Source organism: Sorex fumeus, unplaced genomic scaffold, assembly GCF_029834395.1.
Source record: "Sorex fumeus unplaced genomic scaffold, SorFum_2.1 ptg000039l, whole genome shotgun sequence".
Classification (NCBI taxonomy): Eukaryota; Metazoa; Chordata; class Mammalia; order Eulipotyphla; family Soricidae; genus Sorex; species Sorex fumeus.
The window spans coordinates 29,403,383-29,430,188 of NW_026606096.1; the positions used below are offsets into that span (position 1 = coordinate 29,403,383).

Sequence of the window (26,806 nt, forward strand, 5' to 3'; positions counted from 1 at the left end):
ACATCTTGATGAATTGACCTTTTAGACATGATTTTTAACTTAAACTAATTTGCCTGATCCTAGTATAGCCACCCAGCTCTTAATTTCTATTTTGATAGAATATCTTTTTCTCTTCCTTGACTTTCAATTTATGTCTTTACATTTAAAGTGAACCTCTTCTAGACAACATAACATATGCTTTGATCATGGCATATGGTTCTGTCCTTCCTGCTAGTCACAGTCTTTTGACTGAAGGGTTTTAATTCTTTTAATTTGGTGATGATTTTACTTTTGCCCCTCTGTTTCCTACATTTGGTATTTTTTTGTTCTTCAGTACTGTTTCCTGTTGCATTTTGTTGTTGTTTTTAGGTTGCCCAGGCCGTGCGCAGGGCTTACTCTCAGCACTGCACTCGGAGATACTCCTGGTGGGGTTGGGGGTGCTCAAACCCAGGTCGGTTCTTTGTGAGGCAAGCGCCCTACCTGCTGTACACCCTCTTGCATTTTTTGGCAGTGATGCGTTGTAGTTGCTAATTCTGGCCAGTGGTATAAGGAAGGAGGGTGAGTAGAACACACTGAGCACTAACCCTGCCGTGAGGGCGGGCCTAAAGGTGAGAACTGCTCTGACCTGCCTGCCTGACTCTTCCCCACATCTCGAAGCCTTCAGGAGAACAGTCAGCTGCCCAGCCTGCCTTGGCATTTCAGGGTGCATGATGGGCCTGAAATAGTCCACAGAGGTGCCCCCAGCCACTGTGCTGCTGTCCTTCCTGTCCATCAGCCCTTCCCCATGGAGCACGCTGGTGCAGCACTAGTTTGAGATGGTGTTTCTTTTGTTTGGAGCGATAGCACAGCGGGTAGGGCGTTCGCCTTACAAGCGGCCAACATGGCCGACCTGAGTTCGATTCCTCCGCCCCTCTCGGAGAGCCCGGCAAGCTACCGAGAGTATTGGATATGCCAGACACAGTAACAACAAAGTCTCCATTGGAGACGTTACTGGGCCCGCTCGAGCAAATCGACGATCAACGGGAGGGCCTTTACCTTTACCTTTGGTGTCTACTGTAAAGACAGGAGCCGTCAGCTCGGATCACGCCTGGGCCCAGGGAGATGGTGCACACCAGGTCCCTGTTCTGCTCCTGGCCCTGTCTGGTCCCCACCTCGACCCCTCAGTGCCAGGTGTGTTCAGGTGTAGCTGATGTGTCATGACTTACTCCCCATTACGAGGCTGTGGCGTGGGGCCTGGGGGTGTCTCAGAGGTGGCTTGCACTCACTCAAGGCCACACCATCAGAAATTGTACCTGAGGGCAAGGGGTAGGCTCACAGGGCAGTGTGCTTACCTGTGTGAGGCATGAGTTGGATCCCAGCACCAAGTGGCCCCCACCCCACGGGACATCAGGACTTAGGCCTGCAGGCTGCTCTAAGCCACACAGCGTCTGTGATTAAAAAATCAGAACAAAACGCTGCTCTCAACGGGGTGTGGGGCTGAGCAGCGTCTTCTAGGTTTCCCTCCCCAGGTAAATTTACCTTTCCACAGCAGCATTTCTTTTCTCCGTTGCGTGATGCAGTGGCCTTTAATTGGCCAGAAACATGCAGGATGGCCCCTGCCCTGTGGGCGCAGGAGTGCATGTGGCTGAGTCACTAAGTTGAGCCTGCAGGGGTGGGTGTCCCCACACAGATCTCACACATCCGTCTGTGAACCAAAACGCAGACTCCACATGTCAGGCCGCGGGGCTAGGACAGAGGCTCTCTTCTGAGGCCAGTAACAGGCGGCTGAAAAGGCAGCTGTCGGGCTCACCCTCTCTCCCCTGCCCCTCCCCCCAGGTGCGTCATTTCCGGCATGGCCTCAGGAAGCATCGTGCTCTTCTACAACGACTTCAACCGGTGGCACCATGAGTACCAAACCCGCTACTGAGGGGACCCCAGAGCACCGCCTTGGAGAAGCAGCTGTCACATCTGAATGTCACTTAAAGTTGCTCTAAGCAGCAAACTATTTTTTAAAGTTAATTGCTATTTTTGTAGACTTTGCTTGACTTTGGGGGGAGGGCGGGTCAGGGACTAGCGGGGCAGACACTGGCCGGGTTCTGTAGTTTACAAAGTCTATATTTTTAGTCCTAACGAGAAGTCTATTTTCACCAATGATGGAATCACAGTGGGGGCGAGTAAACCCACACACTCTAGCTGTATAATGAGAAACACTTCCCGTTTATCCGAAATCTTGGAAAACATGATTTTTAACGATAGAGCAATAGGTTCTCACACGGGGATGGAGGGAATTTTATGCTGTACTTTTGAGTCCTGTAATTGTTTTTTTTCCCCCCAAACACTTTGTGCTGCTTCGGCACTGAAATTTCTGGGATTTGTCATGTTTAAATTATGGTATATGTAATTTAAAACATCTCAGTGAATTCTTTCTATCAATATTATCCGAGCATGTTGTAGACCTGGGAGATGCTGGTATGGGGGGAAACAGCTCTCTGATTTTCTCGTGCGGTTGGTCTGAAGAATGTGCGTCTCCAGCAAGTGCGAGACAGTCGCGTTTTCCTGCTCGTCTGGGCACAGCAGAGGAGACAATGGGGATGCTCCGAGCCTCGGCGGCGTGGGGTCCCCGGGAAGTGACTGCGTACAACAAGGCTGTGCCCTTCGCCAGGCCTCGGGCTCCCCTCCCCGAGACCAGGCTGCTGCCAGGCGCTGCCGGAAGCGGTTCCCCTTCACCGTCTGTCCCGAAAACTCTTCACTTTCCTTTTCTGATTAGAAATTTGTACTAAGAAACGATGTTATTTTGGTGTTGTATAATTCTACTTTTCTAGAGAGTGCTGTGCGGAATTCTGTGAGAAATATTTGCAACAAGGCCTGTATTGCATAAATAAATTCTTTGTAAGCCGTGGCCTCCAAGCTGGAACCGAAGTTCCGTCTGTTTCTCCTGCCCCTGACCTGACGAGTCACCCCCAACCCCTCTTCACCTCCTCCTCCACCCAGTCGGCTCTTACCTCGAACCAAGATGCGGAATGAACAGTTTGGCAAAAACCTGAATAAAGTGGCATCTGTAGTAGAATTGTTGCAAATATCTTTTTTTTTCTCTGCCCTAAATTGTTTTAAAAGTGATCAAGCGATTTGCAAAGAAAATGTTCTTGGGGCTAAGAGCCAAAGGGTCCTGACTGAAAGTGCGCAGGTGCTGCCTTCCTGCTGAGCTGTGGGCGCTGAGCCCCTCGCCCCAAATGCTGCCCCAGCACCAACCCTGTCTAGGGTGCTGAATTGTGTTGGGTTTTTTTTTTTTTTTTTTGCTCAAGGATGTCTCCTGAGAGGGTGGGGGAGGGGGAATGGACAGCCCATGCAGTAATGGGGATAGAACCAGACCAGTTGCATGCGAGGCAAGTGTCTGGACTCCTGCACGGTTTCAGAAAATGGTAAGAAGAGAGACGGTAAAATATCAGAGGGGGAAAACTGTCTTTTAGCTGACACACCCATCAGACCAAAGCATCGCCCGAGTTACTGGTGAATGAACTAACCACCCTCGCTGCAGGTAACCATAAGCTCATAGGGGAGGGAGAGGGAAGGGGAATGAGCACCCCAGTCCCTGCCGGGCCCCCCATCCGGGAGGTAAGGCAGCTCCCGGGGAACCCTCTGCTGTTCCAAACAACTATGGCCAAGTAGCCGAAGCCAGAGGCATCCCTCAGAAAACGGCCACTGGTGGCATGAGGACCATCTGTCCCGAGGAGGAGCAAACCAGCAAACCCACTGGGTGGTGCCTCCGCCCTTGGGTACACACACCCCACGTCCTCGCATCTTCCCAGTGTCGCCCTGCCTCGGTGATGGCCCCCAGGGCTGCATCCCAAGCCACGCCGAGAAACGGGCCCCCAGAAGCCCCCCGAGTGTCTTCTCACGGAGAGTTTATTGCAGGTGGGGTACACTTGGGGGGGGGGCAGGGAGCTAACAGAGGGCAGGAACTACAGACCCCCCGTGGAGAAGGTGAGCAGGCCGGAGACACAGAGTATGTACAGTTATGAAAAAGAGCAGGGCAGGGAGGGAAAACTGCCAGCAGCCTTCCAGGTTAGAAACGGGGTGTCCAGGGAGCCCCTTCCCGGGCCCGACGCTGCAGGGGCCATCCTCTGCCCTGCGGGGACGGGGCTGGCCCGCCTCGAGGGACTAGCCCAGCCCCGAGGTGCCGCCCTGCCCGGCCTCCCGCCTAACAAGGCCAAGGACAGCTTTGTCAGCATTTCCCACTACACAGGACAGCTGCACGGACGGGGCGCCCCAGGAGACGACGCCAGGCCTACTCGCGTCCCGTCTGCGGAGCCAGGTGGGAGGCTCCGGGACACTCGGGGAGGGAACAGCGCAGTTCTGAGTCCCAAGTGGGAAGAGAAAAGGGGGCCCCGCCGGGGCCACTTAAATAAGGGAGGAGTCTCGGGCGTCCGTTGGGTTGTGCTCCACGTGTCCGCCGCGCGGACAGCACAGGCGAGGGGACCCGGCCGCTCCGAGTCTCTGCACCGAGGCGCGGCCGGTGGAGGCGCTGGAGGAAGGCCCTTGGGTGAGGGCTAGCCTGAGTGGAAGAATGGCTTCGACGGCGCGGCCTGTCTGCCGGCTGGTCAGTCGCGGTGGCGGCGCCACGTCCCTGCCCGATCGCTGGGCCGAGGTGGGGTGGGGGACTCCGGGCGAGGAGGAGGAGGAGATGGAGGAGGGGGAGGGGGGGCCCTGCGCCCCAGGGTCTCCCCGGCCGGGCCAGCGGGGAGAGGAGCAGCGGGAGGAGGAGGAGGAGGAGGCGGCGAGGTGGACTCCGCGCCCGGTCGGCTGCCGTCCGGCCCGTGCTTGCCGCAGAAAATCTGCCCCTCCTTATCTAGAGCCGTGTTCTGGGGAGACACAGCGGGGGACACAGTCAGCCGTGGGCCACACCCCACCCGGAGCCCCTGGGAGCATGCAGGGCCAGAACAGGAGAAATAGCCTGCGGGCTCCGAGGCCAACACGCCCAGCCCTGCCCGCCCCCCGAAGGCCACCTCTGGGGGGCCCCTGAGTGAGGACTTCCGTGAGCCCCAAGAAGCCCCTGGAGGCAGCGGGCCCCGGTTATTTCTCCTTTTCCCGGTGGAGAGGACAGGCGTGAGCGGGCAGCAAGCGGGCAGCGGGGAGTACATACCATGGCCGGGGACCTAGGCAGAGGGGAGCAAGGCGGGCAGCGGGAGCGGCAGGAGAGAAGCGGGGACAGAGAGTGACTAACTTTCCACACAAGCGACACACGCCGCGGCCAGCCTGCTGTGACCCAGCCCAGAGTCCCCCCCCCCCCCCCGCCCCACACACTGCCCTTTCTCCCCTCCAGAAAGCGCCCCCTCGCCCAGGAGCCGGAGGAAGCCGGTCCGTGTCCAGATGAGGACACACCTGGGAAGTCCCTGTCCGCCCACAGACCCGACTCTGGCCTCAGTGGCAGGGGCTGGCGCACTGTGCCCGAGAGGCCCCGAAGCCAAGCTGTCCCCGGGGTACCAGGGGCCCTGCATGTGGCGGGAGGAGGGTGCTCTGATGCTCGAACTCGGTGCCGGGATCCCCAGAACCTCAGTGAGCTAAGGAGCAACTCTGAGGGGTCTCCCACAGTCAGATCCAACAGTCGAGCAAAACACAGACAGCAGCTCTGCCTCCCCGCCCAGGCTGCCTGACTCAACCGCTCCTGGGGCCCGAAGCCAAAGACACCAAGTGTGGGGGGCTAAGGAGACTCGGGGTGACCTGGCATTCAGGCTCACCCATCTAAGAATGCCAGCCCGTCAGAACTGTCCAGTCTCCCTGCCCGCATCTTATCTGTCTTTTATACTCCCGCTGGGCTGGAGCCATAGCACAGCGGGTAGGGCGTTTGCCTTGCACGAGGCTGACCCAGCCAACCCGGGTTCGATTCCTCCACCTCTCTCGGAGAGCCCCACAAGCTATCAAGAGTATATCACCCGCACGGCAAAGCCTGCAAGCTCCCTATGACGTATTCGATATGCCAAACACAGTAACAACAAGTAACGTCACAATGGAGACGTTACTGGGCCCGCTGGAGCAAATCGATGAACAATAGGAGGACAGTGCTACAGTGCTACAGATACTTACAGATACTCCCGCTAGTATGAGTACCTGAGTCAGCCAGCCTGGGGCTACTGTTTTTATCCTGAACATCAGAGCGGGGCAGAAAGGGACAGGACGTGGCACAGGGGATAAGGCCTTCCAGAGGGCCACCCTAGTTCTGTCCCTGGCACCCCATAGGGCCCTCGCCAGGAGCGATCCCCGAGCACAACTGGGTGTGACCCAAACACCAGAAAAGGAAAAATGAAACCCAACCCTTGCACGTAGCTGAGCCTGGTACGATCTCAGAGCCAAGCATCCCCCAGTGTCACCGAATGTGGCCCTGAGCTCCTGAGTGCAGTCGAGGCAGCCCTGGGTCCCCACGAGCCACACACTAACTGAAATGTCTGCTGGCTGGGAGGGCCAGGGCAGCCCACCCCACCACAGCACCTCCGTCTCCCTCTGTCTCCAAGAACCATGGACCCCATGCACGCCACAGGGCGCCGGGACTGGGAGGACCTCGCCCACTGGGGACGGGCCACTCGCTGCCCAGACGCACAAGGCAGCGCTGGTCCCTCCTGCCCACAGCTAGGAGCCCACCTTAGAGGCCATGACAGCAAGTGGCTGCAAGTGAGAATGGGACACGGGGCGAGCCCAGTTCTGCTGCGTTTTCTCCACAGACCAGACACAAGGGCTTGGCCGCAAAGCACAGGCTGCGGCTCTCTAGACGGGCTCTGAGCAGCATTATCTGGAGCTTTGGGGGTGCTCACCCAGCAGTGCTCGGGGATTACTCCTGGCTCAGTGCTCAGATGACTCCTGGTAGGGTTTGAGGGACCCTCTGGGGTGCAGGGATTATGGAACCTGGGTCAGCCATATGCAAGGTGGTTGCCCACCTGGGTTACTTCTCCAAAGCCATGCCTTAGGCTCCTAAGAGCTGAAGATTTTTTCATCCCATCTCAAGTGTGCCCATTTCAAAGGGTTTTCATTTTTTTCCAAACTTTCCCAGGAGCAACCTTACAAAAGGTCAGGCGGCCACCTGAGGCCGGCCCCTCCCCCTCCACCCAGGATCCTAAACGGAACCACCTGAAAATGCTCTGGGCAAAGATGAAGTCATGAAATTTACATACAAGTGGTACTACATGGAAAGTATCATGCTAAGCAAAATGAGTCAGAAAGAGAGGGGTAGACATAAAAAGATTGCATTCATCTAGGGAACATAAAGTAACAAAACAGGAGATTAATACCCAAGAATAGCCGAGATCAGTACCAGGAGGATTACTCCATGGCCTAGAGGCCAGCCGGGCATTCTAGGGAAAAGGGCAGCTCAGATAGAGAAGGGAGCACCAAATAAAGGGTGTTGGGAGGATCTTCCCAGGAGGGGAGATGCATGTTGAAAGTAGACTATGAACTGAACATATTTGCCACTCAATGCCTCTTATGCAGACCACAACAACCAAAAGGAGAGAGAGAACAAAAGGGAATGCCCTGCCACAGAGGAAGGGTGAGATGGGGGGGATGGGGGGTGGGAGGGATACTGGGACCCGTGGTGGTGGAAAATGGGCACTGGTGGAGGCATGGGTATTTGATCATTGTATAATTGAAACCCAAGCGCCAAAAAAATTTGTAAGTCTACAACTGTACCTCATGGTGTTTCGCTAATAAAAATTAAAAAAATAAAAAGAAGAAGAAAATGCTCTGGGCTGTTGGCTCAGCCCTGATGAAACTGATTGGTTTAATCTGTCAGAACCCTGGCCTGGATCTGGAGCAGAGCACTAAAACCACACGAAACCACTGATACCCGTCCAAAGGCCCACCTGGGTGGACGGGGTGGGGAGAGGCTGGGGGCTGGGGGCTGGGAGCATATATAGTAGGTGCCAAATAGTTACAGCCTCGTGGGAAGAAAAAGAGCGAGAGACCAACAAGGCACAGCTGGCGGGGGGGGGGTCCCTCAATCTGCCTCCTGGGAGGCTGTTTCCCAGGTGATGAAGCGACCGTTTCCCTCCTAACATGCAGGAAAGGTGGAGCCTCAGCAAGAGGTGAGCGGGGGCAGCCGTGCCCTGGGGCGTCACCTGTCCCTGACAAACACCCCCCCCCCAACACACACACACACACAAGGAAGGCGGCCCTGGCGACCACCCAGCACCCACCGCCTTAGGCGCAGGTAGAGCTGACGGTGCCTGTGGGCTGCACGGGGCTGGGAGCTGGCACCCAGTGTGGCTCTGCACCTGCCGCAGCTGAGCTGGCAGACGGACGGACAGACAGACAGACGGGGCTCATCCCTCAAGGCTCTCAGCCTGGGAGAAATACTTCCACTCTGTCCCGAGAAAGCCACAAGGCTGGCCTGTTTTTTTCGGTGGGGGCATTTGCGTGCCGACTCGGTGTGTCCTTCCCTTCACCCCATCCGTTCCCTTTTCTCGTCTCTCTTACACTCCTGACACTACCCAACCAAACGGGGGTGGGGAGTGTAGGGGGTGGAAGAGAAGCACTCGCTGAGCATCGGACCCTCGCTGGGTTGCACAGTCCTCCTGGTGGGAAACCCCTCTGAAGAAAGCAGAGGCAGAGCAGACAGAGCAGAAGCAGCGGCGGGCGGAGGTGGCCGCCAGCAGCGCCCTCCCTCCACAAGGAGAGGCCAGGCCACGCGCGCCCACTCACCATGATGACGGACACCCCAGACGTGGTGCTCTGCCTTGGGAGCACGTGCTGGAAGTGCTGCTTGAGCTTCCCCGTCACCTCTGCCTGCATGTTGTTCTCCTGGGGGGCATCGTCCTGCGGGAAGGAACCGAACAGGTGTTGGCTCAGCCCCTCTGCACTTGGTCCCTGAAAGGGCACAGTTAACCACGTTTACCTTTTTTTCCCCCCTGGGGGTGTTGGGGAGTGAGACCTGCCATGCTCAGAGGCCACTCCCAGCTCTGTGCTCGGGGGTGACCATGTGGAGCTTGAGATCATGCAGAGAGCGCGCATGCTCAGGCCTTAGCAGCCTTCTCTCTAACCCCCCACAATGAGGAGCTGCAAAAGATCCTCTCTGGGGGGTGGGGAGATGGCACAGAGAGAGTCCAGGGACCAACACGCCTTTCTTGCAAGAGGCTGACCCTGGTTCCATCCCCAGCACCACCCTGAGCAGTGCCAGGAGTGACCCTGAGCTGTGAGCAAAAAGCTGGATGTGACCCAAAAGCCAAAGAGTAAAAATAATAATAATTTTACTTCTTAACTATAATTTTAAAAGATGATCTTCTGGGGAAGGGAAGCAGGGAGAGAATTCAAGTGGTAGACGCATGCCTGGCCCCGAATTTGACCTCAGGGCACCCCATGCCCTCAGCAAGGCCTGACTGGCTCCTATAAAAAACAAATCAAGGTAATTTCAGGGGCCTGGGGCCAGCTCAGGGCTGAACACCTGGAGTGCAAGTGTGAGGCTGTAAATTGCAGCCCTGGCCCTGCCCCGCATGCCAGGAACGACCCCACAGCACCTTGGGTGACCATCCCTGTGTGGCAGTGATGGCCAGGTGACACTATGACCATCCCAGTGTGGCAGTATGGCAGAGGGGGAAGTCACTTCATTTCGGATGAAAATGGTTACTTAGACCACACCCAGCGGTGCTCAGGGCTTACTCCCGGCTCTCTGCTCAAGGATCACTCCTGGTGGGGCTGAGGGGACTCTATATGGTGCTGGGGATCAAACCAGCAGCACCTGCAGTATCTTTCCAGCCTGAAAAAAAATCCGTTCTTCGTAAATGCGCCAACAACAAACACAAGGATGGCGGCCCCTGGCTCCCCGTGCCTGCTCCCTGGCTCCCCGGCCAATCTGAGGAGAGCACATGGGGTAAGGGCCACAAGGAAGGGGCCCTTCCTGCAGGCTCCAGGGACATGCCCCAGAAGCACCAACACCACAGGGCAGCCGTGATCCTGCCAAGAAGCAGGAAAACCCACGACGCGGCCCCCCAGCAAGGCCTGTGCACGCAGATCTCAGCTGCTTGGAAGCGATGGGCCTCTCGGCACTCATAGGGCCCGGCCAGAGTCCCCGGAGAACCCCAACAGGGAAACAGACTCACCGTATTCATGGGACACCCACAACCCTGCCCCTTCAGCTCTGCCAGGGCCACCTGGGTCTCCCCTCCCCGGCCACAGCAGAGAAATGTCCCCTGAAGACTGAGATCGGGCACCCCAATCCACTCTTCTGCCAGCACTGGAAACTCAGCCCAGCACCCCAGGGCAAGGCTGAGGGCATCGGGCCCACCCGGGTCACCCCCAGACCAGGTCCACCTGCTCTCCCTAAGGCTCACGGCAGGGAACATTCAAGCCACCTGGCCCAGAGAAGGCAGGGGACAGACGAACGCAGGCACTCACCGACACCCAAGGGTGGCTCAGGATCTGTCCTGCTGTGCACCGGGCCTCGACATTGACCTGAAGCATCTGGCTGATCAGTTCCTGAGAGAGAGAAAACGGCGGGAGGAACGGGCTGATTCCGGCAGCTGTGTGGAACCAGGCGTCAGCAGGGGCGCCCGACAACAGCCACGGTGGCTGGCGAGAGGCAGCCCACCCTGGCCAGCTCACAGCAGTGGGAGGGTGTGAGGGAAGGGTCTCCCCTCACAGACACAGGGCAGGACGTGCTCCCCGGGCCCCACTTGTGGGAGCCTGCAGCTCTGCCCCTCTGAGCTGTGCCATGAGCACCCCAGCCCCTTCCCGCGTCCTGGTGCAGGTCTGCACACTGACCCTTAGCAAATGGAAGAATGGTGGGGGGCATGAGAGGCATGCAGTGGGGTGTTGGGGTACACTGGGGCCAGGCCCTAGAGCCCCAGAAACTTGGAATGAGCTGACAGGGGAGCCCAGCTCAGACAGCCGAGTCTCCCCCAAGCTCCAGTCCAGCCCCACTACAAGTCCCACCAGGGGCATGAACGATGACAGCCCCCCGCACCACACCCCCTCCCAGAGATGCCCCGCATGGTACCCTTCGCTGGGTCCCACTGGGGACATGGGACAGCCAAGGCCCCCAGCACCCCCCACCACCAGAGACAGCCCCGGGTGGTACCTTCGCGGAGTCGGTGATGCTGTCCCAGTAGGGGGCAGGAAACTCCAGCTTCCCGGCCAAGATCTGGTCAAAAAGATCTTCCTGTAGATTGTTCTCGCTGCGCCAAGAATGGGGAGAACAGTCGGTGTCATCGTAAGGCTCCTCCTCTTCTTAGGGGAGAGGTGCGGGGAGGAGGGCCATATGTGGTGCCCGAGGTCAGGCCTGGCCTAGGCACACGCGAGACCAGCTCCCACCCTGCTGTCCTACTTCCCAAGAGCAGGGCTACCCCTGGCTCTGCGCCCAGGGTTAATTCGGGGGGTGCTCTAGGGTCCGGGTGTGGTGCCGGGTTTGTTGGCAGGTGTGAGGCAGGTGCCCTGCCTGCTGTATTAGCTCTCCTGCCCATCATGGGGGGCTTCAGCAAAACACTCAGGAGACGAGTTGGGTGGCTGGGGGGAGAAGGAGCCCCACTAGCCTGGGTGTGGGCACTGCCCCCCCCCCCGCCCCAGGCACTGCTGATACTGAGTTCTCCTTAGATGCAGTGAACAGAAAATGATCTGGAAACATGGGTTGAGAGAGAACAGGATGGGGCGGGGAGGCGGGGAAGAGATGGCCAAGGGCGCTGGGTGACAGTTTCCATCTGACAGCGGAGGATCTGGACGGCAAGCAGCCGTGTCACTGACCTCATGCCACGGAACTGGACCCCAGGAAGTAGGGTGAGCATAAGGGCCCATCACAAGAAAATAACACCAGAAACCACAGCGAGAGGGGGACCCACAACTCATGCAAATCCTCACTGCAGAAAACCCCGCCCAAGTATCTGCTCCCAGGGGCCAGCCGGCCTCGCCCTGTCCCCAGAGGTGAAGGCGGAAACGCCTTAAGGACTTCAGAGCACAGATGAGGCATTCGGGGGACACGAGAGGCTCCCCCCCTAGGGCGGGGCTTTCTCACCCGGCTGGGCCCGAGAGATGGAGCCCATCAATGATGCCAATCAGAACCGCATGGCCTGGGGGAACCCAGCTCGGTGCTCGAGCCCCAGTGCCCTCATGCCTGACCCTCACGGCGACGCCCATCCTCACAGCCCATCTCCTCCGGACCACACGTGAGGATGGGGCTCTGCACAAAGGTCTAGATGTGGGGCTGATGTGACAACACAGCGGGTAGGGCATTTGCCTCGCATATGGCCGACTGGGGTTTGATCCCCACCATCCTATATGGTCCCCCGAGCACCAACAGGAGTGATTCCTGAGTGCAGAGCCAGGAATAACCCCTGAGCATCTCCAGGTATGAGCCAAAAAGGAAAAAAAAAAAAGTTAAGATGCTTCGGAGAAGATCCAGGGAGCTGGACCCCCTCCCACGTGGGCACCCCCAGGGGGAGAACAAAGAAGTCGATGCAGGCGCCAGGATTCGGGGGGCACAAAGGGCGATCGGTCTTCCTGGCAGGAATGGGATGTTCCTCTTGGGCTTCTGGAGAGACTGGAGCCCGGGACTACTGAGGCTTGCGGGAGCCACTGCCTCCACACAGCAGCCTGCGCTCACCCCTGGAAGCAGCTCTCTGGGTGCAGGGACATTCGTCCTGGCCGGCTAGGAAGGGCTGTGGTGAAGGTCGTGACCGCCAGAGGTGCCCATGATGTCCAGGGGAGGGGCGAGCTCCGGGGCCCTGGGCCTCGCCTCTCCCTTCAGGCGCAGCCAAGCACAAGCCCAGCAGGCACGAGACTGGCTCTGGGGTCTCTCTGCCTGCACCCAGATTCTTTTCTGGCAGGAAGCACGCGTGTGAAACTGAGATCGGAGCAGCCTTGCAGGACTAGCTCGTTGCTTCCAGGTCTGGGGACTCCGCGTGGGCGAGCACGAACGCTAGGGGGCGTTGTGAGCACACATTGCTCTGAGCCCCTGCACCCTGGCCTCCTCCCAGAGGGAATGCTGTGCCAAAGACATCACGGCAGCCCCCAACAACCCTGCAGCAGCGTGACAAAGGCCACAGAAGAGTCCTTCCCTTGGCGTACTGAATCGCCAACTGACACACTAGGCTTGGGGCCAGGCTGGGGCCTTGCAATGTGCATGGCGCTGGCTGGCCCCGGCACCAACTAACAACTCATCACGAGGCGCAGCTGTGAGGCTTCATCTGGTCATCACAGTCCCACAAACGCTTACAAATCCCCGGAACTGCGGGTGCTGGGAATCCCATCCACCACCCAGGAGGCTCGACTGCGGGGCACTGAGAGCTTCCGGCCATGTTTTATCAGCTGCCCCATGGGCCAGCAGCCAGGTAGGAAAGTCAGAACCTTTGGCACCATCAGCCTCTCTAGATGGGCTGGGCTGGTTTTCTGAACGTGGTAGGGACAGTCGGGATTAGTACGTGCTCAGCTAATGCTCAGTGTGAGATCTGCATCCCTGGGGTCCAGCGCCACTGCACCGACGGGCAGATGCTGGGAACTTTCCACACCACGCACCAGGACCAAGTGTTGGCCCTCTCTCCCTCGGCCATGAGGGACTGCCACCCCTCATGGGTCTCTTCTCATGCTCAGTGTAGTTTTAAGGGAAGCCAAGTCATTGATTTAGGGCGGGAGGTACAGAACAGCAAGTCAGGTGCTTACACACACAGCCAACCCCGTTAGCTCCCTGGCACCACATCGGTTCCCTCCCCCCCAAGCAGCTCTGGAGTGACCCATGAGCACAGAGTTAGGAATAAACCTTGAGGGCAGCTCGGTCTGACCTGCTCATCCCCCCATTCACAACAACAACAACAACAATAACAAAAAACAAGAACTGGGAATAAGTTTTCTAGAAGGATTCAGCTGCTGGCCAATGATTGATCTTGACATCTCACTGCTGGGGGACAGAGTGAAGAGAGTGACCAGCAGTTTCGGGCACCTCTATGAAAGTGCTCTCAGGAAGAAAGGCCATGAGACACGGCCCTTGGCCTCCTGTCAAAGCCGTGGACATGAAGTTTGGAAAGTGAAAATCTGATTGTAGCGCATGGAACTGACGTGTTCGTTGAGCAGTTGCTGCTCCCGAGAGGGAGAGATGGACAGTTCCGATCCTTGCTCGGAGTCACTGACCTTCGGAACGGTGGGAATCCACAGAGCAGGATGTACGTGATCACACCGGCTGCCCAGATGTCCACCTTCAGGCCATAGCTGGAGAAACAAAGGGGTGTGCAGGAAGAGGATGACTATCCCCGAGCCCATCCACATGCCTGGCCAGTGGGAAACAGCCTTCCGGTGGCCCAGGTGGCTGCTCCTTTCATGGTCCAGAACTCATCTCCCCCCACCAGAAGGCCCGAGAATACATAGCAGTGGAAACACGGACCCGACCCAGGCGGAGGCCCCAACCCAAACCCCCTGGGGTCTCACCCAGTCTCAGCAATGATTTCTGGGGCCACGTAGGTCGGTGTGCCACAGACCGTGTAGAGAGGACCTTCCACCACCGTGGCCAGCCCGAAGTCTCCCAGTTTCAAAGACTTGGTTCCATCAGGATATTCACACACCTGCAACAGAGACCAGTGGGGCTCAAGGGCAGCTTTTAAAAACGTTTTCGTGTGGGCCAGAGAGACAGTGCAGTGAAAAAGGCACTTGCTTCGCACACATCTGGCACCACATGTGATCCCCTGAGCACTGCCTGAAGTGATCTCTGAGCACAAAGCCAGGAGCAAGCCCCGAGCACCACCAGCTGTGGGCTCAAAATATAACCAAAAAAATATTTTTGTCTTATTTTGTTTGGTTTCTGCGGTCCTAGGGGGTCAAACCCAAGGCTTCACACAAGGAAAGCAAGTGCTCTACTCCTGAGCTCCCTGCCTGGCCCATTTACATTGAGTTTGTCCCCTGTGAACACTCACAAGTACATGGTGAGATGAGGTGGAACCCCAAAGCCACATCTGCTTAGACAATCAAAAGAAATTCCTCTGTGTGGTTGTAACACAGTGCATGGACTTTGTGCTCAGAGGTGCTAATCTTGTGCAACGGAAATGTGGAAAAGCGTTTTTCATCCGTGCAGAGACACCTTCCTCGGGAGACGATGGGCAGGTGGGCAGGTGTGCGCACATGCCAGGGGCAGAGGCCCGCCCCGCTCACCAGTGGCACCTGAGAGAAGCTTCTAGGCGTGGAAGCAGGAAATGGTGGGCTCACTGTGTGGGCGATGAGCGCATTCCCTATCCTGTTTAGAAAATGGAATTAGAGCTTGGACAAGATTCAGACGTCTGGCGGGGGGGGTGGGGGGGATGAGCTTTAGGGTCAGAGAGATAAGATGGGTTGAGGCAAATGTTCTGCATGTGGCCAACCCAGGTTTGATCCCCAGCATTACATATGGTCCCCCCAGAGTCAGGAGTGAGCCCTGAGCACCACAGAGAGGGAGGGAGGGAGGGAGGAAGAGAGAGAGAGAGAGAGAGAGAGAGAGGGAGGGAGGGAAGAAGAAAGGAGGGAAGGAAGGAGAGAAGGAAGGAGAGAAGGAAGGAAGGAAGGAAGGAGAGAAGGAAGGAGAGAAGGAAGGAAGGAAGGAAGGAAGGAAGGAAGGAAGGAAGGAAGGAAGGGAAGGAAGAGACACAAATATTATATAGAAATATATCAATTTGTTTTTGAAAACTGGAAAAACTACAAAAGGTTGACGGGCCAATAGCCTCAATAAACCATGGTACATATTTACAGTATTAGTCCATTATTAAGAAGCACTTCTAAATAGTAATATATGGGAACTATTCACTGTATTAGATAAAATATTCAAAATTGTATATAACAAAATATTATTATTGGCATATTTGTGATTTTCTTCTCTACATTCCTCCTTTTCTTCCTAAAATGCTTAAAATGAACATGTACTGGTTGAAAAATTAAGAATAATTATTTTTTGTTGTTGCTTTGGGGTCACACCCAGTTATGCTCAGTGATCACTCCTGTGGGGATGGGGGGGCACATATGGGGTGCCAGGGGTCAAAGCTGGGTCAGCCACACGCAAGGCAAGAGTCCCGGTACTACCGCTCCAGCCAGGAAAAATGAAGTTTGCATTAAAACGACCTCTGCTCGGGCTGCAAGCCTGCAAGCACTGAGGGCCGGCAAGGGTTTGGGAGCGGGCGTAGCTGAAGTCCCAGCCTGTCACCCCGAGCTTCCGTCTCCTAGATTCCGCTCTGAAAACACTTTCCAAGAATGACCGCAGACACTCAGGTGCCCTCGTGTAAAATCTCAACCCTCAGACTTGAAACATATTTAGTCTGTGTTTCCTTGTTTGATCGGAACCAGATTTCCGACCAACCCACCAGTACTTAGAAAAGGAAGAGAGAGATTGAGAGGATGTTTGTTCAAGATAAGCCTGCTGGTCACGTCATGCACGAGGCTGGTACCTAATGAGGGAGGCGGGAGTCTCACAGACATTCACAACCCCCTCCCCCTGTGCTCGACCCCCCCCCCCCCCCCCCCCCCCGTCACTGCAGACGTTTCAAACAGGATGACGAGTGCAGTACCTTGCCCACCCACACCAATCAACCAGGCTACTTGAAAAGCTGCTGCCACGTTCATGGATCAAATGCTCAGACCCTGCACACACCTTCGGAGCTTTCCAATTTCCCAGGCGAAATCGTCAGGACTCAGAGCCCCGCGTGGAGACTTATTATTCCGGGACGCAGCCCACAGCCCAGCAGGAACCTCATCAAAGGCTCTAATGATTTCGCCGAAAGCAACAGAAACCAGGTTCTTAGTCATGCCACAGTCTTAAGACGACGACGACAACGACATTCCATCCATTATGTTTAATGTAAATATTAGCAATCGGAATTACAGTGAGAATTTATGATGCATTTATTGAAACCCAGACTTCAGGAATTCCCGAAGTAATTGTGATGATAAGAACATTATAATTCTACATGTCTGCATCATGGCGGGGGGGGGGGGGGCGGTGGTGGGAGGGGGAATGTTCCATTAATGTCACTGGTATTTTGTTTTGGCAACTTTAAAAAAATACCCTCATTAAGTATGTTATTTGAAAAATAGTGTTTACTTTAGAATTCAATTTAGGGATGCCCAGGGGGTCCTTAAGGGCTGTTGTCAGAGACGCAGCAGTCCCAGAAGGCCCATTTTTCACATCGCCAAGAAGGAATTCAGATCAGATGCAGGAACATAAGGAGAAGACGGGACAGTCCATAATGGCTGAGTTATGTGTGGGCAAGCGGCACGTCTTGGCTGAGCATCAAAAGGGAAGTGTTACTTGGGGCAGGCAAATCTGAAGTGATAGTACTTTATCCAATTTCCCTCTCCCCTATGCGAGACACAGAAGTAAATACATAAAAGGTAGCCTAAGTAAATTTCAAATTCTAGCTGGACATCCCTGCAAAGCCAGCATCTCTAGGAACTGCACAGACCCTTGATGGCACTGCTTGAACACCTTAAACTGGTGGGGGGATATCACATACAACTGTATGAATTGTATGAGGGTACGGCTATCAAAAAATATTCTTAAAGATTTGCTTTGAAATAAGTTTGTTACCAATAAAGCTTCGTTCTCTATTCTTATTTTTTTCTATAAATGTTTTATTAATTTAGAACTTTAGTAAGGAAATGTATTTATTCTTTTTTACATTTTTTAATGAAATGCCGTGAGAGAGAATTACAGATTTATACACTATTCTTATTTTATATACCTATATATATCCATAAAAATTTCTTGAGCGGGACCAGAGTGATAGTATAGTGGAGAGGGCATTTGCCTTGCATGTGGCCGACCCAGGTTCGATCCCTGGCATCCCATATGGTCCCCCGAGCAACACCAGGAGTAATTTCTGAGTGCAGAGCCAGGAGTAACCCCTGAACATCGCCAGGTGTGACCAAAAAAAGTGAAAAAAAAATGAATTCTCGAGCAAAAAAGGGTTGAAGGAGTTCGAAAGTCCATGCTTCCAGCACACACACACACACACACACACACACACACACACACACACACACCTGAGCACACATAACCCTGCTAGTAGAGATTAACCAAAAAGTGGTGACTAGGGCTAGAGAGTGATAATACAGGAGTTAAGGAACTTGCCTTGCACACTGCCAACCTGTGTTCAATTCCTGGCACCCCCATAGGGTCCCCCAAGTCCTGCCAGGAGTCATCCCTGAACAGTCAGGAGTTAAATCCAGAGCAAAGGAAAAAAGGAAGGAAGGGGGGCGGGGTGTGAATAGGGGCCATACACAGAGTACAGGGGTTACTGCAGCACTTTCCTCGTGAGAGGCAGACTAGGGTTCAACTCCCCAGCACCTCATATGGGCCCCTAAGCACTTCTGGGGGGGTGGTCACTTCTGAGCAGAGAGCCAGGTATGGCCTCTGAGCACAGCTGGGTATGGCTTCCAAAAATAAGCAAAAAGAGGCAAATAAACACGCGAGAGCCCAAAGGTTTGGGGCACTGAGTAGTTCATTTCTCCCATAACCAACCACTTAGAGGACTGTGGAGATTTCCGTATTCCCCGAGCATGCCCCAAATGTGAGACTGCCATCATTCCACTAGACAATTAAGGAGATTTTTACCTCCACTTTGCAAATGGAAACTGAGGCCCTTGTGATACTAGCAGGGAGTCAACTGAGGATTCCAGCAAGAGCAGGACTATCATCCTAGACCTAGCCTGCAAATAACTCCTGTTGAATAGAAGTGGCAGGACCCGAGAGTGGCCGCCCATCCCCCCCACCCTCCCACCCCCCAGAGCACACACTAGCACTCACGACCCTGGCCGGGGCCCTGCCCGTGCACACTAGGAAACATGTATGACAGAAGAGGCTCAAAGAAAGCAGAAATGAAGAAAAAAAAAATGTGGAGAATGCAGATCCCACAGACACAGGGACTGTGGCATGTTCGCTAAATAAAACATCAGCGTCATGATTTAGAAGGACTTCAAACACGAGAAACCAACCCTCTCCTCTCCCCTGTCCCCAGAACTCCAGGAAAAGTGGAATTTATCACTGGTCTCCCCTAGTTAACTCTGACAGGGCACCGCCAGCCCGTAACTCACAACATTAATGGCCAGCACCGTGCTCCCTGGCACCGCGGCCCATCCATCTCGCTGGCAGCCGTGTAAATCAGGGCACGGCTCCGCAGGAAGGGGATGCAAATCAGTGTCTCGGTGCTCGGCACTTCAAACCCCCGTTTGTGTTTGGGGTACGCAGAGGCCGACAGTCGCGCCGTGCGTTTACCTTTAGTGCTTTGGTGGCGCTTTCTCATTTCTCCCCATGCCAGCCTGCCATGGGCATGTAGGAAGCGCAAGGGGGCAGTGCCCGTGGCAGCCTGTGGGCTGCAGCTCACCCAGTCAGATGTACGGTGAAGCGCCCCCTGAGCTGGGCCCGCAACCTGTCTGGCTACCATCTCCTCGCTGACCGTCCCCAGCCTCTGCAGGAGCTGCAGCTCACACCAGAGGAGGAAACTGGTTACGCACAGACCCCCGATTCCAGTCTCCCCTGGATGTCCAGGGAGAGCAGGGGTGAGGCGGGCTTGAGTGGGCGGGAGGGAGGAGTTAAGGCGAGTGCCTCACCTGCAGTGAGTGACCCCAGACCAACCCCAGGCGGCACAGGGTCCCCGAGCAGCAGTGCATACCACATCCTCAGGCTCTCCTACTGATTTACAAAGACCCCCCAGGGCCTCCTGAGCACTGCCTGAGAGAGTCCCCTCCAGAATGAATAAAAATTTTCTTTTAAGGGGTGGAGGTTCAATGGGCTGAGTGCAGGCTTAATCCCAGCACCAGATGGTCGTCGCCCAAGCACTTCCTGGAACAAACCAACGACAGAGCTGAGGAGCCCCTAGACATACACACACTTAGAGCGACTTAGAGCGAACAAACACCTTCCAAGGGACAATTTCTCTCTTTGGCATCACCAAGATGTATCACCAAAGAGAGAAAAAGAGATATTATATCTCTGAGAGATACACTGCCACCTTAACGCACACCAGAGCCCGTGCTGAGACTCCCTCTCCCACGCTGAGCGGCCGTCAGAGGCCCAACTCCAGCCATTACTCCACGTCCACTCAGCACTTTCCATGCCCGCTCAAGGCACTGGGGACACAAAGGCATCTGACACACACATCTCGCCCCTCACTGTGCTCACAGGCCAGAGGAGAGGACAGGAAGTGATCAAGAGCAGCAGCTCGTACAGAAAAAGGGACAGCAGAAACCAGTGGTGGCCAGGACTCCATGACGCGGTGACATGAGAGAAGGCATGTCCTGGCATGGCCAGAGTCCCAAAGGCTGAACACATGACCCTTAGGAGGAGCCCCAGGTTTGAGCCCTGTCACTACAAGTCCCCAGAGCACTGCTCAGCGTGACCCCAAACCAAAGGAAGATACTTTTTTTTTGTTTCGTTTGTTTTGAGGGCACACCAGGTGTGCACTCAGGAACCACTCTTGGCAGTACTCTGGGTACCCGATGGGATGCTGGGGACTGAACCAGGGCCTGCCATATGCAAGGCCAACGCCCTGCCCACAGTACTATCTCTCCATCCTCAGAAGATCCTTATTATGTTCTGTGTCCTTCAAAGGAACATGTCTGCTTGAGTTCAGAGAGGATACTGCCGATGGTCACCAGTGTAAGAATAAAGGTGACATTATTTCATGAATATCAGCATGGTTTTTACTTTTCTTCTCTTTAACATAATAGAATGATGTCAAACAAAATAAACAATATTGTTCTGGAAAAAAAAAAGGAATAAAGGTGAAATGAGATTGTACCTTAGCACAACTACTATGACATGTGAAGTGAGTGTCTGAGTCGGGGTGAAGAACCAGATGAGCTCACATCCCAGGCGGGAAGGAGAACGACACACAGTCTGGAAAGGTGGACAGAGATACAACTGTCCCCTGGGTGTATTTCAGGGTGAAATGTGTGCGTGTAGAACTCCCTGATTTCTCTCAAACTCCTCTTCCACGCAGTCGTGAGGAATGGTCCAGGCTCCCAGTGACGGGCCACCACGCGGCCTTTCCTCCCCCAGGAAGGGCTAGACATCACGGTGAAATAAGGCTTTCTTTGTGCAGCAACGGGTCATAGGACCAAGAAAAATGAGCACCTCTGGTTTCAATTTCCACATCTGCAAAGCTGGAAGAATAGACTAGACACTAGATTATTTGCAAAGTTCTGTCCTATACATCTATGAAACCCCACAATCTACTTCTGTCTCCTACCAGCTTCTAGTTCTGTCTCCATTCTTCAGAATTTGTTTCAAAAAAGTAATTTTTGGGCAAAGCAATAGTAGAGGGGGTAGGGCATTTGCCTTGCATGTGGCAGATCCAGATTCAATCCCTGGCATTCCATATGGTGCCATGAGCACCAACTGGAGTGATTCCTGAGTGCACCAACAGGAGTAACTCCTGAGCATCAGCAGGTGTGACCCAAAAAGGCAATAAAATAATAATTAAAAAAAAACTCTTGAGAAATTACCTCATGGTTTTCACTTCTCAAAAAAACTATGAATTGAGCTTCTGTACAACCCAAATCTGAAAACTACTCCAGCATCTAAGCCCAGATATTTGAGTAAAAAAACTGGTATATCAATCCACAATGGAATATCGGTCAGCTGTAAGAAAAGACAAAACCATGCAATCTGCAGCTTCATGGAGAGGCTCATTCAGAGCAAAGTCAGTTAGAAGGAAAGTGTCGGGTGAGAATGATCTATGTGGGATACAAAGAAACACATTACAGGAGTAATAAATGACAAAGACAACAGAACCTGAGAACTGGTCTCGAGAACGCAGCTAACCAAGGCAAGGCCAGCTCTAAGGAGGCGTCCATTCTGCTGGAGTGTGTAGCATTGGGACACTCTATGCATATAACCTTATTGTGAACAGCATCATCAATCCCAGTGAGTAAATAAATGAAATTTAATTGATAATAGTTTTCAGGCTGGGGATAGAGCGCAGTGGTAAGCCTTGTGTGTTTTGAGGCCCTGGGTTTAATCCTTGACACCATTTAAAACATTTTTTCCCCCTTTCTTCTTCCATCAGTCTGTACCATTAGCCAAAATGTGAAGGAAGGGAGCGGGGGAGACAGCCCCACGGGCACAAACACTTGCTTTGATGCAGGAAGCCCAGGGTCAGCCCTAATGTCACCGTGTCAGCATCTGAGTGTATTGGGTATATGGCCAAAACCCCAGATACTAAGCAAATGCAAATGTCTTCTGAATGGTAAAAAAATAAATGCAAAGATATAGATCAGTGAGAAAAAAATCCATTAAGGTGTTTATGGTTATTGAGTTGCACTTGGCTGATTTTCTAAATTTTAATTTTCTCCACGCTTTTATATAGGACCAGCACAGACCAGAGTTGCTCAACTTTTTCCCGACTGCTTTCTCGTCTCAGTCACTTCTGTTTTCTTCATTTCTCACTTCCCTCTGCAGCCCCCCATACACGTGATGTTCATCTCCGGTCCCCTGGAATATTCTGGGGCTCCACGGGGAGATCAGATGGCTCCCGGTGGAGGGAAAGCTGGTGTGGACTAGAAGTTTCTAAACTTATTTATCCACTCAGCGCCTCACTGGAAATATATGGCTTTAAGCAGAGAGAAAGCACTCTCAGTTGCACCTGAGGCTAAGTACTAATGGACCCCACATCATGTGGGGTTCTACCCGGGACTGCTGGCAGGATCCAGCTGTGTCTCGGGAAGAAGGGCGCTGGCCAGGGCCGAGCAGAGGCGAGGCACGTACCAAGAGGTTCTCCGGCTTGATGTCCCGGTGCACGATGCTGAGGCCGTGCAGGTACCTGAGGGCGCTGGCCAGGTTGTACACCATGGCACTGCCGTCTCTCTCGGTGTACTTGGTGGAGGAGGTAATGGCATCAAAGAGGTCACCTCCCTGCGGGAACAGGATGGAAGAGGTCATAGCACCCAGGTGAAGGTAACACAGACGGCTGCAGCAGAACCACAAAATGACACAAGTGACCCTAAAACGGAAGCAAGTTCCCAAAGAGCCAAGCGCTTCTCAGGCTAGACCCTTTCAGCACAAGTCTCAGGGTTGGGCCCCCCTCAAACTCTCACTTCTTACTTTGACCAACTCCATCACCAGGAAGAGCTCTGTGGCCGTCTCCATCTCCTCGACCAGCATGATGATGTTGGGGTGCTTCACTCGGCGCAGGATGGACACTTCGTTCTCGATCAGATGCTCCTGCCAGAGGAGAGCATGGAGAGAGGGGGTGAGAAACCCCGGTCTCTGTTCTCCCTGAACCCTGTCTTATGGCAATGCCCACAGTCTGCTGAGCTGGTGGCAGAGGACCCATCCTCGTGTGTACCAAGATAACCCCAGCCTGGATGAGCCACTTTCCAATGGGGGTGGGGTCAGCTAGGTGATATACCCTGGTCACAAACCAAGAAGATAGAGACAACAAGGACCCCGAGAAGGGCTCCAGGGCAGCCCCGGTGCATAAAGCACGCTGCCTTCCACCCCTCGACTCTGAGACCTCGAGCACACAGCAGCGAGCTCCGCGTAGCCAAGCTGTACCTGGTCATTTCCCGGCTCCTGAGGGATAACTGGGACAACATGGTGTCATCAGCACCCAAGAAACCATTCCTGCTCCCCACCCCAGCGCACACATTTGTGGCAGGTTTTCCTTGGCTGTGACTTATTCATGATTTGCTATGATATATGTTTCCCTCTACTGTCAGAATGACTTTGAGATGGTTTAGATTTTTAAAAATACCTTGTCTTAAAGATAATAGCCACGAAGGGTATCCTCAACTAGAGACTACCTTTCTACTGCGGTGGATGCTGATTTTAGTTTGGAAAGTCATGATTGCAAAGGTTTAATGTGGCAATATCAGACAGATAGACAGACAGACACACACACACACACACACATACACACACACACACACATCATGAGATGCTTCTGAGGGTGTTTGGGGAAGGAAGTATGGCCTACAAGCTCAGTTTATGCAGTGCTGTAGTTGAAAGCCTGGAGTGTGGGGGTCAGAGGACACAGCCACCTCCTTCTTCCTGAGAGGTGGCCTCCTCTGGGGGAGCAGAGATGCCTCGAGCCTGACAAGCCCCAGTGGGAGGCTAAGCTTCCGCCCTGCCCAGGCCCATGTGTCCAGAGCAAGAAGCAGCACACACTGCCCCTGGTCACAAAGGACTACTCAGCACAGTCTCAGGGCCAGCCCTGTCCCCTGTGTCCTCCAGTGCACTAATGAACACCCTTAGGGATACTGAGCCAACACTGGGCACTGAGGGGCTGCAAGGATCCTGGACCCTGCTGTGTCTACCGAAGGCTGCATCAATCCCTAGCCCAGGAGTGCCCTAGGAACTGTTGGGAGCAACCCCCAGGCACAGAACTGGGACTAGCCCCCAAGCACTGCCAGGTTTGGCTCTCAAATAAATATAAAAAAGTTTAAGTTCAGGGCTAGAACAACAACACAGCAGGGAAGGTGCCTGTCTTGCAACCACCCAACCTAAGTTAAATCCCCAGTTTGCCATATGGTCCCCTGAGGCTGCCAAGAGACATCTCTGTGCACTACACTGCAGGAAGCCCTGTGCCCACCAGGTGTGCACGACCCCTGCAATAAAAAGCAAAATGAAACACCAAAAACTTAAGTTCAGGGGCTGCAATGATAGCACAGCAGGTAGGGTGTTTGCCTTGTATGCGGCCAACACGGGTTCGATTCCCAGCTTCCCATACGGTCCCCCAAGCACTGCCAGGAATAATTCCTGAGTGCATGAGCCAGGAGTAACCCCTGAGCATCACCAGGTGTGACCCAAAAAAGCAAAAAAAAAAAAAAACACTTTAAGTTCAGTGTGTCTTTCAGTTCAGTTCTTCTTGAGTCTCAATATTTACCTTTATGGGGGAGAACACTTGTCTTTGATGCTAATTTAAATAGTGCTAATTATTCATGTAAAATAACCCCCAAGTGACAGATAGAGTTGTCTATCACCCAAGGAGACTACACAAGCCCAGAGTAAGTGATATTATCAATGAAAGGCAGAGCAGTGTCCTCACAAATGGGCTGGACCATCACCCTTGGAGTGGGCTTTGCATGGCCAGCACTGAGCTTGGCAGGGCCAGAACAATGGCAAATGCTCCAGGCAGTGGGGAACTGAATCCCGGAAGCTGTGAGTCTCTCTGATTGGGCCTATCAAACTGTCCTTGAAGGAACGACCTACTTTTGAAATTAATCATCATCCTAGGCCAAACACAAGTAGTGCATAAACATGTTTACCGACAGAATCTTCCGACTTCGTACGCAAACCATATGGAATCTGTTCCTAGTATGTAAAAGGACTCTCTGGAACACATTTTCCAGGGAAATATTTCTAAATATAATCTGATCATCATTTTGTGCCTTGAACTGCACTGAACTTACATTATTCAAACGTCTTTCATTATTTATGTTAAGTGATTCAAGGTCCTATCTCCAAATAATTTACATATGAATCATTTCCCTGAGGCCTTCCCGGGTTCTGGGTGAAAGTTAATGACAAAGAAAATTGCAAACTTGGCAAAGGACACAGCCTTATCTTTGGCCAGGTGGGTTTTTAACATAAAATAAAGACAAATGAATTAAGGGAATAGACAACTCTCTGGAAAACAAACTAGTAATCTCCCTTCACTGGTCTGGCCTCTGAGAATCTTGTTTGGTTTTTAGGTCACACCCAGTGGTGCTTCGGGGCTACTCCAGGCTCTGTGCTCAGGGCCAGTCTTCTCTGAGTCCCCTCCAACTCCCTTTGTCCCAAGCAAAGGAGAATTCCTCCCGGAGCTTCTTTCCCTCACCCTCCAGTCCCTGCGATCACCAATCCCGGCCAGGCCAACCTTTGGGTAATGGCCATAGAACCCACCCGTCCGCTTCACTCTGGCCCCGCTGCCGATCTCCTGGACCTCACATTTGCACTGAGAGTTTACCCTAGACATTTTATTTTTGTTCGTTGGGGGGAAGCGGGGAGAGGTGCACAGTGCTGACTCCTGGCTCTGTGCTCTGAGGTCCCTCCTGGCAGTGCTCAAGGAACGAGATGTGATGCCAGGGATCAAACTGGGATTGGCCATGTGCAAGGCAAGGGCCTTAAGCCCCACGCTCGGGCCCCAATTTCTGCATTACTGATAGTTCCTTTGTATCCTTGGGACCAGGTTGGATGGCAGCTTCCCCACACCTCTGTCCTCACTAAGCGCAGAGGGTGGGGCCCTCCCCTAGTTCTCATTGCTTTGTGCCTATCTCAACCGCCCCCCCCCACTCGCCGCCTGCTGATCCTGCTTTCTAGCAAGTCCCGCTGTTCAAAAGCGCCTGAATGAATGAATGGTCAGCAGCGACTCTCAGCTACCCTCTGGGATGCAACCTTGGTGCTGCTGAGGATGAAACAGGAAGAGTGATAAAATGTCCAATGCTGTGATTTCTGCTTGCGGTTCAGTCATACAATGACTAAGGACTGCCGGAAGACACCATGGAACTTGGAAACAGTCCCACGTCGGAAAGAGGGTGTCTGCAAATGCAACAGGAGATGAGGACTAGTGCGGCAGTTGAGGAAGCAGGCGCGGTGCGTGCCAGCAACCCCAGTTACGATTCCCGGGAACAGAGTTCCCCAAGTACTGCTGGGAGCAACTCCCTGAGCACAGAGCCTGGAATAGACCCCAAGCACCACTGGGTGTGGCCTAAGAACCAAAAAAAATTCTGAGAGGCCAGAGTGAGAGTACAGAGAGTAGGCCCCCCCCTCCCGTTGATCATCGATTTGCTCAAGCGGGCCCAGTAACGTCTCCATTGGAGACTTTGTTGTTACTGTGTCTGGCATATCGAATACGTCACAGGGAGCTTACCAGGCTCTGCCGCGCAGGCAAGATACTCTCGGTAGCTTGCCGGGCTCTCCGAGAGGGGTGGAGGAATCGAACTCGGGTCGGCCATG

The 26,806-nt window shown here is 53.9% G+C and overlaps 2 protein-coding genes across 6 annotated transcripts in view; one reads left to right on the forward strand and one right to left on the reverse strand.

Annotated features, from left to right (window-relative positions):
- The window catches only part of LRBA (LPS responsive beige-like anchor protein), a 600,455-nt gene extending 597,453 nt beyond the window's left edge, over nt 1-3,002 (forward strand). For both annotated transcript variants that reach the window (XM_056119139.1, XM_056119141.1), the window contains exon 56: nt 1,795-3,002. In XM_056119139.1, coding sequence (XP_055975114.1) covers nt 1,795-1,885 — 91 coding nt within the window. In that variant the 3' untranslated portion in view covers nt 1,886-3,002. The remainder of the gene's footprint in view (nt 1-1,794) is intronic.
- A 1,233-nt stretch (nt 3,003-4,235) lies between these two features.
- Nucleotides 4,236-26,806, reverse strand: part of DCLK2 (doublecortin like kinase 2) — a 142,077-nt gene continuing 119,506 nt past the window's right edge. For all 4 annotated transcript variants that reach the window (XM_056119145.1, XM_056119144.1, XM_056119143.1 and 1 more), the window contains 8 exons: nt 22,973-23,092; nt 22,637-22,783; nt 14,344-14,477; nt 14,050-14,127; nt 11,015-11,111; nt 10,333-10,413; nt 8,644-8,757; nt 4,236-4,817 (listed from right to left, as the gene is read on the reverse strand). In XM_056119145.1, coding sequence (XP_055975120.1) covers nt 4,557-4,817; nt 8,644-8,757; nt 10,333-10,413; nt 11,015-11,111; nt 14,050-14,127; nt 14,344-14,477; nt 22,637-22,783; nt 22,973-23,092 — 1,032 coding nt within the window. In that variant the 3' untranslated portion in view covers nt 4,236-4,556. The remainder of the gene's footprint in view (nt 4,818-8,643; nt 8,758-10,332; nt 10,414-11,014; nt 11,112-14,049; nt 14,128-14,343; nt 14,478-22,636; nt 22,784-22,972; nt 23,093-26,806) is intronic.